The sequence below is a fragment of the Coloeus monedula genome, assembly GCF_965178545.1.
Source record: "Coloeus monedula genome assembly, chromosome: 23".
In the NCBI taxonomy this organism is placed as follows: domain Eukaryota; kingdom Metazoa; phylum Chordata; class Aves; order Passeriformes; family Corvidae; genus Coloeus; species Coloeus monedula.
This window is the reverse complement of record NC_138803.1, coordinates 5,082,295-5,093,418: the sequence shown is the minus strand read 5'-3', so window position 1 is coordinate 5,093,418 and position 11,124 is coordinate 5,082,295. Positions and strand designations below refer to the sequence as shown.

Below are 11,124 nucleotides of genomic sequence, written 5' to 3'. Positions count from 1 at the left end.
GAATCACGGAAAAGTTTGGGTTCGGAGGGATCTTATAGCCCATCCTATCCCAAAACCTCCCAAGGGACACCTTCCCTCATCCCAGGTTGCTCCAAACTCTTCCATGGGGCAGCCACAGCTTTTCCAGGCTCGGAAGATCTGCAGGGAATGGCTGTGAACTCCCTCAGCCACAGCTCCTCTCCGGAAGATTTTTGCCGGGAATGTTTTCCCCCCGGCTCCGTAAATCCTCTCTCTGGCAGGGTTTTGGTGTCAAGCACAAGCTCTGGGTTTGCCCTGACGTCAATCCCCGAATTCCCCCGGTGCCGGTGCCATCCAGAGCCTCCCCTAAGCCCTTCCCAAAAGTTGTTTTTAAGCCGGAGCTTTTCCGTCACCCGGGATAAGGATCCTCACGAGCCTCGTGTGTTTTTCACCAGCAGCGAATTCTGGGATTAGAAAAGCTGGAAAATGTCAGGGAAGGGCAGAAATTCTCCTCCTTTTTCTTGTGCTGCTCCAAAAGATCCCTCAAGAAATCAAAGCTGCTCAGCCAAACTTCCCGATGATTCCGTTTGGAGCGGGAAGTGCTAAAAACCCTGGATTTGATTTTAAGGAAAGCGCCCAGGAGAGAGGAATGAATTTATCCATCGGAATTGTTTCTCTCTGGGCAACGTTTTCCTTCCATTTTCCCAATCATTCAACTCCCTGCAAAGCAGGCAGGAAAATTGGGAAGCATTTCCAAAACTGAGGAGCACTTCCCTGCTGCTTCCAGATGAGCTGCTCTTTGTAGGATCCGTAATCGGATATAACCCCGGGATTTTGGAGCGAAATGCAGCAGGTTCCCCGCATGGATCCAGTGGATTCTGCATCCAGCAGGTTCCCCACATGGAAATCCATGAATCCATGCATTTCTGCCTTTCCTTAATGCCCTGGAACCTTCTGTGGTTGAAAATTCAAGCCAAGGGATGTTTTGGCACTGCACGGGAAGAGTTAAGGATCTTCCCTGCGGATCTGAAGGGCTGGGAATGAACCCAGTATTGTCCCAGAGCTGCCTGATGTCCCTGTCCCCGTCCCTCCCATGTCCCTGTCCCTCTAACCCCCCACAAAACCCCTTTTCCAGGGATTTTAAGCCTTTTTCAGCACAGCTCCTGCTGATCCCTGCTCCAGGCTGCCAGAGGGGACTGGGAAATTCCTTGGGGGGGTTTTCCCAGCACGGGGAAGGTGTCCTGTGCTGGGGACATGCCGGAGCCCGGAGCTGGGAGCGAGGACAGCCACCCCAGAGGCCACCCCAAGGCAGCAGCCCTCAGCTCTCTGATGGATTTGGGGAAGTCGGTTTTCCTTGGTTTCCATCAGTTTCATATCCAAGGGGGTTGTGGGGCCGTCCCAGCGGCAGGGAAGGGCTGTGCCTCTCTGCTTCCCCTATCCCACGGCACTTCCCAGCTCATCCCACTCTGGTTTCCCAACAGGACAGGGGTCCACCTGTGTCCCCGGGACAAAGCCATGCCCAGAGCATCCCACATTCCTCAGGGATCCTGCAGCTGTGGCTCCCCTGGATCAGAAGGGGCTGGAACCGCCGGATCCCCCCGGCCCCACATCCCGGGACCCCCTTCCCCATCGGACTCGTCCCTTTTCCTTTGAAGTCCCTCTGCACCCGCGGCTTTTCCTGTGGGGAACGGAGCTTGGCAAAGCCGGCAGAGCCCATGGGATGCCCGGGCAGGGATTTATGGCCGCTGGCTCCCTGCCAGGCCCTCTCACGTCGCTGAGGCTCCTGACCCCGCTGCCTCCCCCGCAACCTGCGCCGGGCCACGAGGCTGCCCGGAGTGACGCAGGGACAGGGGTCCTGCGTGGGAAAAGACGTCAGGGATGGGGGCACAGCCCCGTGGGGCTGAACCCTGGGGCCTGCCGGGGTCAGCGGTGCCCTGGCGGCCAAAAATCCCCCAGGGAATGAGGCGTTCAACCTCCAGTTTTGGGGGAAAGTTGGTTGTAGCTTGTGGCGTGGCCCCCGGAGGGGTGACAGAAGTGCCCTGAATAAATCCCATCCACGGGAGGGGGATTGTGGGGCTGGGGGTGGGGGCGAATATGTCCTCGGGGTTCATCCAGGAACATTTTTGTTGCCTTTAGGGTCATTTCCCACCGAGATTCCCAAGGTCAGAAGTCCCTGGGAGCCACGGGGCTGATGCAGCACCCACGGGGCTGATGCAGCACCCACCACCCTGGGCTGGGCACTGCCAGGGGGGACACAGCAACGAGGAGTGAGGGGCAGGGGTGCAGCTGGAAGCTCCTGAGGGTTCTCAGCAACATCTCCCTTCCCGAACACCAGGATCTGATCCCATATGGAGCAGCTGTGATGAGTTTGGCTGTTCTCTGCTCCAAGCTCCAGCCCTGGTTTAACAGAGCTGGGCCTGGGGGGGGGGTTCCCCAGAGCATCCCCCAAAAGGGCAGAGGGGGCTGGGGGGGTCTTCCCTTGGTGTGTCCATGTCCCCAACAGGGTCATGGCCGAGTGTCCTTCGGCGATTCCATTCCCTTGTGGAAAATCCCGTCATTCCTCTGCAGGTGGAGCCTGGGGACACCTCCTTGGCCAGGCTGTCACCCTGACCTGTGCCACCACCAGCACCCCCAGCAGCTCCCAGCTGGCACCAGCAGGGATTTGTGCCCTTCACACGCCGTGCTGGAGTAACTGGGGAGCAATTAACCCCAAGGAATGTGGGATCCCATCTCCCAGACACCCGCAGCTCCCCTTGTCCCATTCCCCCCGCGCACGGGGGGCTCCCGACCCCGCCGCCCTCCGCGGGGACTGTCCCGGCCACCTGCCCGGTGTCATCCATGGGATTCCCAGCCCTGCCCCTGCCAGGGGAGGAGAAACCCGCCGGGATGGAGGATCCCGGGCTATAAAAGCATCCTCCCCTCCGGGATGGGACGGGACGGAGCTGCCGGCAGGGAGGGGACAGGGGAGGACACGATGCCGGCGGGACCCAGCGGGAGGCTGCAGCGGTACCTGCTGCTCTTGGCCGTCACCTGGGGCGCCGCTTTAGTCCCCTGGCCAGCCCAGGCTTTGCAGAGGTAGCCGGGGTCCGTGTGGCCCTCACGGTGCTGTCCCCCCCTTTTTTCCCCGGGGGCTGGAGCGGAGGGTGAGGGGCTCTGGGAACCCCCTTCTTCCTCCTCTTCTGCTCTTCCTCACTCCTCTTCCTCGAGCACCGCATGGTCATGGTGGGACTCCATGAGCCTGGGGTAGGGGGTCTTTCCCGACCTAAATAATTTGGGAGCGCCCCGAATCCCAAACAACCGAGGTGCAGCGACTTTGGGGCCGGGCTCGGGTCCCTCCTGCCGCCCCCACCCACCTCGGTATCCCCATCCTGGGTGGGCTCGGGCGCATCCTGCGGTGGGAGCGGGACCCAGAGGGGGAGCGGCGGGGAGCTGCTGCCATCTAGAGCCACCCGCCTGGAGTTCCCGAGGCAGGGAATGCCGCTGGAAGGTGCCAGAGGGCTTTAGGGTCGGGTTTTAGGGTGTCGCAATGACAGAGGGGACGGGTTTGTGTCTTGGGGTTGGGGGAGAGCCGTGGATGGGGCTGGGGGTGGGAAGGAAAGAGATGGAGGATCCTGGAGGAGCTGGGGTGGGAGGGAGAGAGGGAGATGGAGGATCCCAGCCCCGTCCTGCCCCCCAGGATCGCGCTGCGGAGGATGCCCTCCATCCGCCAGACGCTGCACGAGATGGGGGTGAAGGTGTGGGAGGTGTTCCCGGAGCTGCGCCGGGGCACACGCGGCGGAGGGGACGGTCCCCGCAACGGGACCGCTCCCACCCTCCTCACCAACTACCTGGACGTGAGTGTGTCCCCGCCCGGGGGAGGATTTGTCACCCCGATGTCACCCCGATGTCACCCCAGTGTCACCCGGCAGCCCCAGCTCGGCTCGGTGGGAGCCCTTTCCCCGCCCGAGCTGCGCCCCAGGGATGCTCCCCGTCCCCTCCAGACCCAATATTTCGGTGAGATCAGCATCGGGACCCCCGCGCAGACCTTCAAGGTGGTGTTTGACACGGGCTCGGCCAACCTGTGGGTGCCATCCTACAAGTGCTCCCCCCTCTACAGCGCCTGTGGTGAGTAGGGGGGCACGGCCGGGGCTGGGGCTGACCCCACAAAACCTCAGCGACCCCCGGGCTGCTCAGAGAGGGCTGGGGGGGGAGGGTCTCTTTTTTGACAGATTTTTTCATGGGGGGGGGGTCTCTCTGTTGATATCCCAACCCCTGGCATTGAGGCGGGGTAGGTTCATTACACCCCAGGGGATTTTGGGGAGAGCAGAGATGCTCTGTGCCCCTCTGGGATGCCCCTTTTCCCCCGTTCCCAGTGTCCCACAGCCGCTACGACTCCTCCAAGTCGCGCACCTACATCGCCAACGGCACCGGCTTCGCCATCCGCTACGGCACCGGCAGCGTCAAAGGCGTCCTCAGCCAGGACATCGTCATGGTGAGCCCTGGAATCCACAAAATCCACAAAATCCTCAAAATCCACACACCCGGAGCCGCTGGCTCAGCCAGGAGACACGTGGGGGGTTTTTTTGGGGGGCTGGGTTCAGCCCTCCCAGTGCCCTGCAATGCCCCCCGTGCCCCCCGCAGGTGTCGGACATCCCCATCATCCAGGTGTTCGCCGAGGCCACGGCGCTGCCCGCCTTCCCCTTCATCTTCGCCCGGTTCGACGGGGTGCTGGGCATGGGCTACCCCAGCCAGGCCATCGACGGCATCACCCCCGTCTTCGACCGCATCCTGGCCCAGCAGATCCTCAAGGAGGACGTGTTCTCCGTCTACTACAGCCGGTGGGTGCCGGAGGAGCCAGGGACGCCTGCGGGGTCGGGTTTTAGGGGGTCTCAACCACGGAGGGGATGGGTTTGTGGGTTGGGGTTGGGGGAGAGCCGTGGAGGAGCTGGGGGAGATGGGGTGGGAGGGAGAGGGAGGATCCTGGAGGAGCTGGGGCAGGAGAGAGGGAGAGAAAAAGGGAGTCGTAAAGGAGCTGGGGTGGGAGGGAAAGAGGGAGATGGAGGATCCTGGAGGAGCTGGAGAGGGAGAGAGGGGAGGAGATGGGGGATGCTGGAGGGTCTGCACTGGGAGGGAAATGGAGGATCCTGGAGGAGCTGGGGTGGAATGAGGCAGCACAAGAGGCAGAGCAGAGTGGAGGCTGATCCGGAGCTGCCGGCTCGTTTGTCACTGTCACTGTACGGCCACCAGCTCGGTGAGAGGGGCTGGAGCAATCCCAGCCTGGAGGGGCTTTTCCACCGGCAAAATTTTTTAAAAAATTAACCCTCCCCCCCAAAAAGATTCTCTTTAAAAACCCCTGCACCAGCAGCCAAACCTCCGTCCGTTTCTTGCCCCAAACTGCTGCGCTCCTCCCCACATCCCCAAACCCATTGGAGCAGCGGGAGGAGGAGCAGGAATTCTGCTCCCCACCCCAGCACTCCCCACTGGCCCCAGAAACATCAACCTGGAACCGCGCAGTGACAGAGAGACCCCAAATACCCCCCTAAATCCCACTCGGTGCTGCTGGATTTAGGGGCAGCTGGATGCCATTGGAGTCCCCCGGGCCTCTGGGTGCCACCCGTGTCCCCTGGGCTCCCTGGGGACACCGCTGCTCCCGGAGCCTCACGGAGCATCCCTCTCTTTGCAGCGCTTCCAAGTAAGAAGACCCAAAGCACGAGCGCTCCCGTCGTGCCCCCCGGGGTCCCCTGATCCCTCTGCCAGCCCCAGGATGCCCTTCCCGCATTCCTGCTCCCCTCAGGAGCCCCCACACCCACCCGGAGCCCTGCATGTGTCACCCCCTTGTCCCCGCTCTGCGCTGACGCCGCTCCAGCTGCTGACAGGGCCAGCAGAGCCTCGTGGCTGCGGCTGCTCCCTGCCGGGCTGGGATTTTGGGGGGAAGGGGAATCACTCCCGCTGTGTTGGGCACGCCAGGAACGCTCCTCTGAAAGCCGGCGGGGAAATCATCCTGGGAGGCAGCGACCCTGCCTATTACACCGGGGACTTCCACTACCTGAACGTCAGCAGGAGCGGCTTCTGGCAGATCAGCATGAAGGGGTGAGGGCGGGGAGAGCCTCTGGATGGCCCGGGGATGCGGGGAATCACAAAAAACCGGGATTAGCTAGGTGGGAATGGCCTCTGGGGCCATCGCGTCCAACATTAGCCCAGCACTGGCAGTTCCAAGGCTGCATCCCGCAGCCCCCGCGGCTGTGTGAGGGTGGGACTTCAGGGAAGGCGCCCCAAGGAGGATGTTTTTGCTGCCGGATGCTTTTCCCCCGTCTGGAGAGGAGCGGGGTGGGCTCCTCCAGCTCCTCCAGGCTCAGCAAGGAGCCGGGAGCAGCTGGGAATGCAGAGGGGGTGGCACCGTGGGCTGAGATTCCACTTGGGAGCTACAGTTGGAAGAGTTTAACCCCCGTTCGTGCCGCGGGAGGAGCGGGAGGCACTGAAACAATCCCGCTTTGTTTCATCCGAAAAAAAAAAAAAAATCCCCAAAAAATAAACCCTGCACGTGACGGAGCTCGGATTCCACACTGGAAAAGCCGGGAGCAGCACATGCCTGGCTGGGGGTGGATGTGACATTCCCGGGAGCACCCTTGGTGTCACCACGGGACACTCAGGGCCACCCTCCCCGCTCCAGGGTGTCCGTAGGGGCCGAGATCCTGTTCTGCAGGGAAGGCTGCTCGGTGGCCGTGGACACGGGGGCTTCCTACATCACCGGCCCCGCCGGGCCCGTGTCCGTACTCATGAAAGCCATTGGGGCGGCCGAGGTGGCCGAAGGAGAGGTGAGTGACCGCCAGCCCCGCTCCGTGTCCCCGCTGGCTGCCTGTCCCCCGTGCCAGCGCTGTCCCCTCCTCCTGCAGTACGTGGTGGACTGCGAGCAGGTGCCTCAGCTGCCCAACATCTCCTTCCACCTGGGAGGGAAGGTTTATGGCCTCAGCGGCCCAGCCTACATCCTGCGGGTGAGTGCAGCCCTCCTGTGGCATCCTGTGTGTCCTGGATCCCCAAAATCAGCCGAAATCAGCCCCAGAATGATGCTCCTTGTTTTCCCTAAACCCTCTTGTTGGGTGAAAGTGTCCACGTGCACCAGAGCGAGCTGTCCCTGCTCCTTTGGGTGGTTTAGGGGGGATTTGGGGTGAGCAGGGACAGGCAGGGATTCTTTTTGTTGGAATTTGGATATCAGGAAAGGCTTTTCACCCCGAGGGTGGGTGGACACTAGAACAGCAGGAAGTGGTCACCAAGAGCTCACGGAGAGCTTGGACAACACCCCCAGGCACAGGGTGGGATTTTGGGGATGTCTGTGCAGGGAAAGCAGTTGGGCCCCATGATCCTTGTTCGGGATATCCCGTGATTCCCGAGGAAGGAACATCGTGGAGCTGGGGCACAGGGTGACACAGGGACCCTCCTCCTCCCACCACCTCCATCACCCTGCGGGTCTCCTTCTCGCAGCAATCCCAGTACGGCGAGGACGTGTGCGTGGTGGCTTTCTCCGGGCTGGACATCCCCCCTCCGGCCGGTCCCCTCTGGATCCTGGGCGCCACCTTCATCGGCCACTACTACACCAAATTCGACCGGCGCCACAACCGCATCGGCTTCGCCACCGCCCGCTGACCACCCGGGGAGGGCCGGGGGGGGCCGGGAGTGGGTGTGGAGAACCAGCCCGGGGGCAGGAGGAGCCCCGGGAAGCAGCGATTGGAAGCGCGAGTGAGGGAACAGCAACTTCCTTCCAGCTCTGCCACCTCCTCTCTCGTCACTGCGAACCTCGCCTGCTCCCACTCCCAAACCCCCGCGCCGCTTCCCGGGAGCCTCTCCTGCTGCCGAGAGCTGAGCCTGGAGCGGCTCTGGGAATGCGAGCGGGATCCTGCGGCCGGAGCGGCCCCTCCGGGCGTTTTGGGGACGATGTGCAATAGCAGGACCAGCACACGGTGATTTGCTGCTGGTGTGGCTGAGGGATGGGCTGAGACGGTTTGTGCTGTTCCTTAATTGGGGGGGGGTGGGTGGGGGGAATAATCAGTGTTTAATGATAGTTTTAGCTGGTGTTAGCCCTGTCTCTCTCTTCTTGACTTTAATATTAAACAATTTAAAGCAACAGGAGGCTGAGTGGGGCTGGGTCTTGCTGAGGGGGGAATCAGAAACCTTTCTTTAGAGAACTGGGCCACAAATGTTGCTCTGCCAGGAGCCACCACTGCGTCTGTGTCCTTCCATCCCATAAGGGTGCAGCCCCCTCCCGGCTCCTGCCACCGCATCTCCTGTGGGCAAAGCAAGGGCTCTGCAAAGCTCTTTCTGCAGATGGGGCGGTCTCAGGACCCCTGGATGTCCCCTTGGGGACAGGGACGGGGCTGTGCCTCAGCTCTGCGGGGGCTCTGCGGGGAGGGGAAGGTGCTGCGGGTCTGTGTCACACGGGAAGGTGGTTCATGTCCCAGGGCCTGCTTCCATGAAAAGCCAAAGTTTTGTCTCTGGCTTGGATGTGGAAATGCCCCTGGAGCTGCCAGCCCTGTGCCAGCCGGCCTGGAGGGAGGGACAGGGCAGTGCTGCCAGCTGGAGGGGACATTCCCAGTGCTGCCGCGAATCCGAGCGCTCCCAGCGCCAAGGGAACACGGTCTGGCCTCCAGTTTGACCAGTTTAGGTGCTGGGAGTGCCATGATTCTCAGGGAAAGCTGCTCCTGGAGCAGAGCCTGGAGCGAGTCAGGGTCTCCCCATGGAAGAGCAGCTGCTAGCGGGAGCTCCTCACCCTCAGTGCTGCAGCCAGCAGGGACTGGGGATGAATTCCCAGTGCTGGAAATCCCACTGCTGATGAAGAGCTCCCAGAGCTGACAAATTCCCTCTCAGCTGCAGGGATGGTTGGGAAGGGGATTCTCCTGCCAGCACCGAGCCGGTGGCTGCTGTGTGACCCTTCCAGCAGCCTCCCCTCTGCTCCCAGCCCGGATCCTCATCCCTGCCCTGCCCCACGGCAGCCCCAGAGCGGAGATGATGTGTCTGGGGCAGATGTTTGTCCCTCCTGGGAGGTTCTCTGCAGCCGCGGAGTGTTTAAACCGCTTCGTGCTGGGATGCACAACCCCGGCGGTTCCGGGGGTGGGAAAATTCAGGCTCCTGTGCGTGGGATGTGGTGGGTTTTCTCTGTCGCCTCCAACACGGGGGTGGTGGCAGCGGCTCTTCAGGGCCGGGGGGTGGAGGGAAGGGACGAATATCTCCTCTCCTGCAGCGTTTCCTGATTTCGCCCGGAGCAGCCGCTCCTCAGCACAGGAAACCCCGGGAGCTGGGAAGCGGCGGCAGGGAGGGATGGGAGAGACCCTCGGAAAAGAGGGAATCTGCTCAGGTCAGGGCTGGAGCTACATCCACGACCTTCAGGGTGCGCAGAGATGCCGGCAAGAGCCTCCTCTCCCCTTCCCAGCACAGCGAAATTCCACTTGGAAATTTCCAAACCTGTTCTCCACAGCCAAGGCTCTGGGCTGGAGAAGACTCGAGAGGATGGGAAGATGTGAAAGGTGACTTCAGCCCCCACCGCGGCTTCTGCCACAGCCCCTCAGCTGGAAAACGCTCAGCCTGGCCTAAACCAGGGTGTTTTTTCGTGGATCCCTTTCTATTCCAATTCCGCGCACTCGTTTCAAGCAGCGGAAGGAAAAATCCGCCAGAGCCGCTCTCGGTGCCGCTGCCGGGCCCCTTAAGCCGGGCTTATTAACACCTCTAATCGCCTGCTCCAGGGGCAATTTCCCGCTGGATGCGGCGGCCCTGCCTGCGGGGCACCGCTACCCCGGATTAGATCGTTCCGGCCGAGCAATTAGGCCGCGCTCAGCCCGGCAAAGCGCGGCAGCAATTATGCCCATCCTATTAACACTGACAGGGCTCGCGCTATTTTTAGAAACACGGGAAACTGCCTGGCGGGGTTTTTTTGTCCCCTCCGCCCCCCTCCCCTTCCTTAAATGATTTTCCCCAGGTCTCCATGGTCCATTGAGCTGATTTCAGGCACGGCCAGCCGGGAGCTTTGGAGGGGGCATTCTCCTCTCGCGGCCATGTGACGCTGTTATTTCCTCTGATAATGAAGCCGCGTCCGGGAGCAGCGGGGGCTCTGCCAGCGGGAAAATCCCGCTCTGCCTTCACCCCCAAAAACCTCTTCCCAGCCCAGCTGTGAATCCCTATGGAAGTCAGTGCCTGGAGAGGTTATCCCGAGGGGATCCATCCCGCCTGGAGCCTTGGGTGCTGCCAGCTCATCCCGTGCGTGGCGTCCTCATCCTTTTTAACCCCAAAGGGAGGGAGTGGGGGCTGTGCGGAGCCCCTCGGGATGGCGGAGGGGCTCAGGGGATGGGCGGATGGATGTGGATGGATACCGATGGATGTGGATGGATGTGGATGGATATGGATGGATATGGATGGATGTGGATGGATGTGCATGGAGAGGAATTGGGGTGCAGTTGCAGGTGTGGCGGGGGCGGTCCCGGTGCGGATCCTCCGGGATGGCTTTGGGGTTCCAGGAATGGATGGGGAAGGCACCCGGGCAGGAGGCACCGGCAGCAGGTGTGGAGGGGGGATCCCGGTGCGAGGCGGATGCTCGGGGATGGCTGAGGGGCTCCGGGAATGAGCGGGGGAGGCACCGACTGCAGGGGCGGCAGAGCGCGCTCCCGGTGCCGGTGCCGGCCGGGCGGGGCTCCGCTGCCCAGGATGCCGGTGCGGGTCGGGCGTGGATGGGATGCCCGATCCCGGTGCGGATCCACTGCCCGGGATGCCGGTCCCGGTCGGGCGCCGGCGGCCTGGGGACCCGATGCGGGTGGGATGCGCGTCCGCTGATGCCGGTGCGGGTGGGGCGCGGATCCGTCGCTCGGGTCCCGGTGCGGGTCCGCTGATGCCGGTGCGGATCGGGTGCGGCGCTCGGGTCTCGGTGTGGGTGCGGTGCGCGTCCCCTGTCCGGGATGCCGGTGCCGGTAGGATGCGGACCCGCTGCCCGTGGTGCCGGTCCCGGTCGGATTCGTGTCCCCGGTCCGGGATGCCGCTCCCGGTAGGATGCGGGTCCCCTGCCCGCGGTGCTGCTCCCGGTCGGATGCGCGTCCCCTGCCCGCGGTGGCGGTGCGGGCGCTGCCGCCGCTGCCGGGGAGGCGGGCGGGAGGCGGGCCGGTGACTCATGGCTTCCCAACGGCGGCGGCTCCTCCCCGCGGCCGCCGGCCC

General features: G+C 62.8%; 1 protein-coding gene across 1 annotated transcript; it reads left to right on the top strand.

Annotated features, from left to right (window-relative positions):
* Positions 1–2,932: 2,932 nt before the first annotated feature.
* Positions 2,933–7,578, top strand: REN (renin; the record flags this gene model as incomplete). Its single annotated transcript, XM_082295956.1, has 9 exons — positions 2,933–3,033; positions 3,635–3,791; positions 3,939–4,062; positions 4,311–4,429; positions 4,579–4,779; positions 5,900–6,027; positions 6,608–6,752; positions 6,831–6,929; positions 7,417–7,578. The coding sequence occupies 9 exons, from the start codon at positions 2,933–2,935 to the stop codon at positions 7,576–7,578; spliced, it is 1,236 nt and encodes a 411-aa protein (XP_082152082.1).
* Between the last annotated feature and the right edge of the window lie 3,546 nt (positions 7,579–11,124).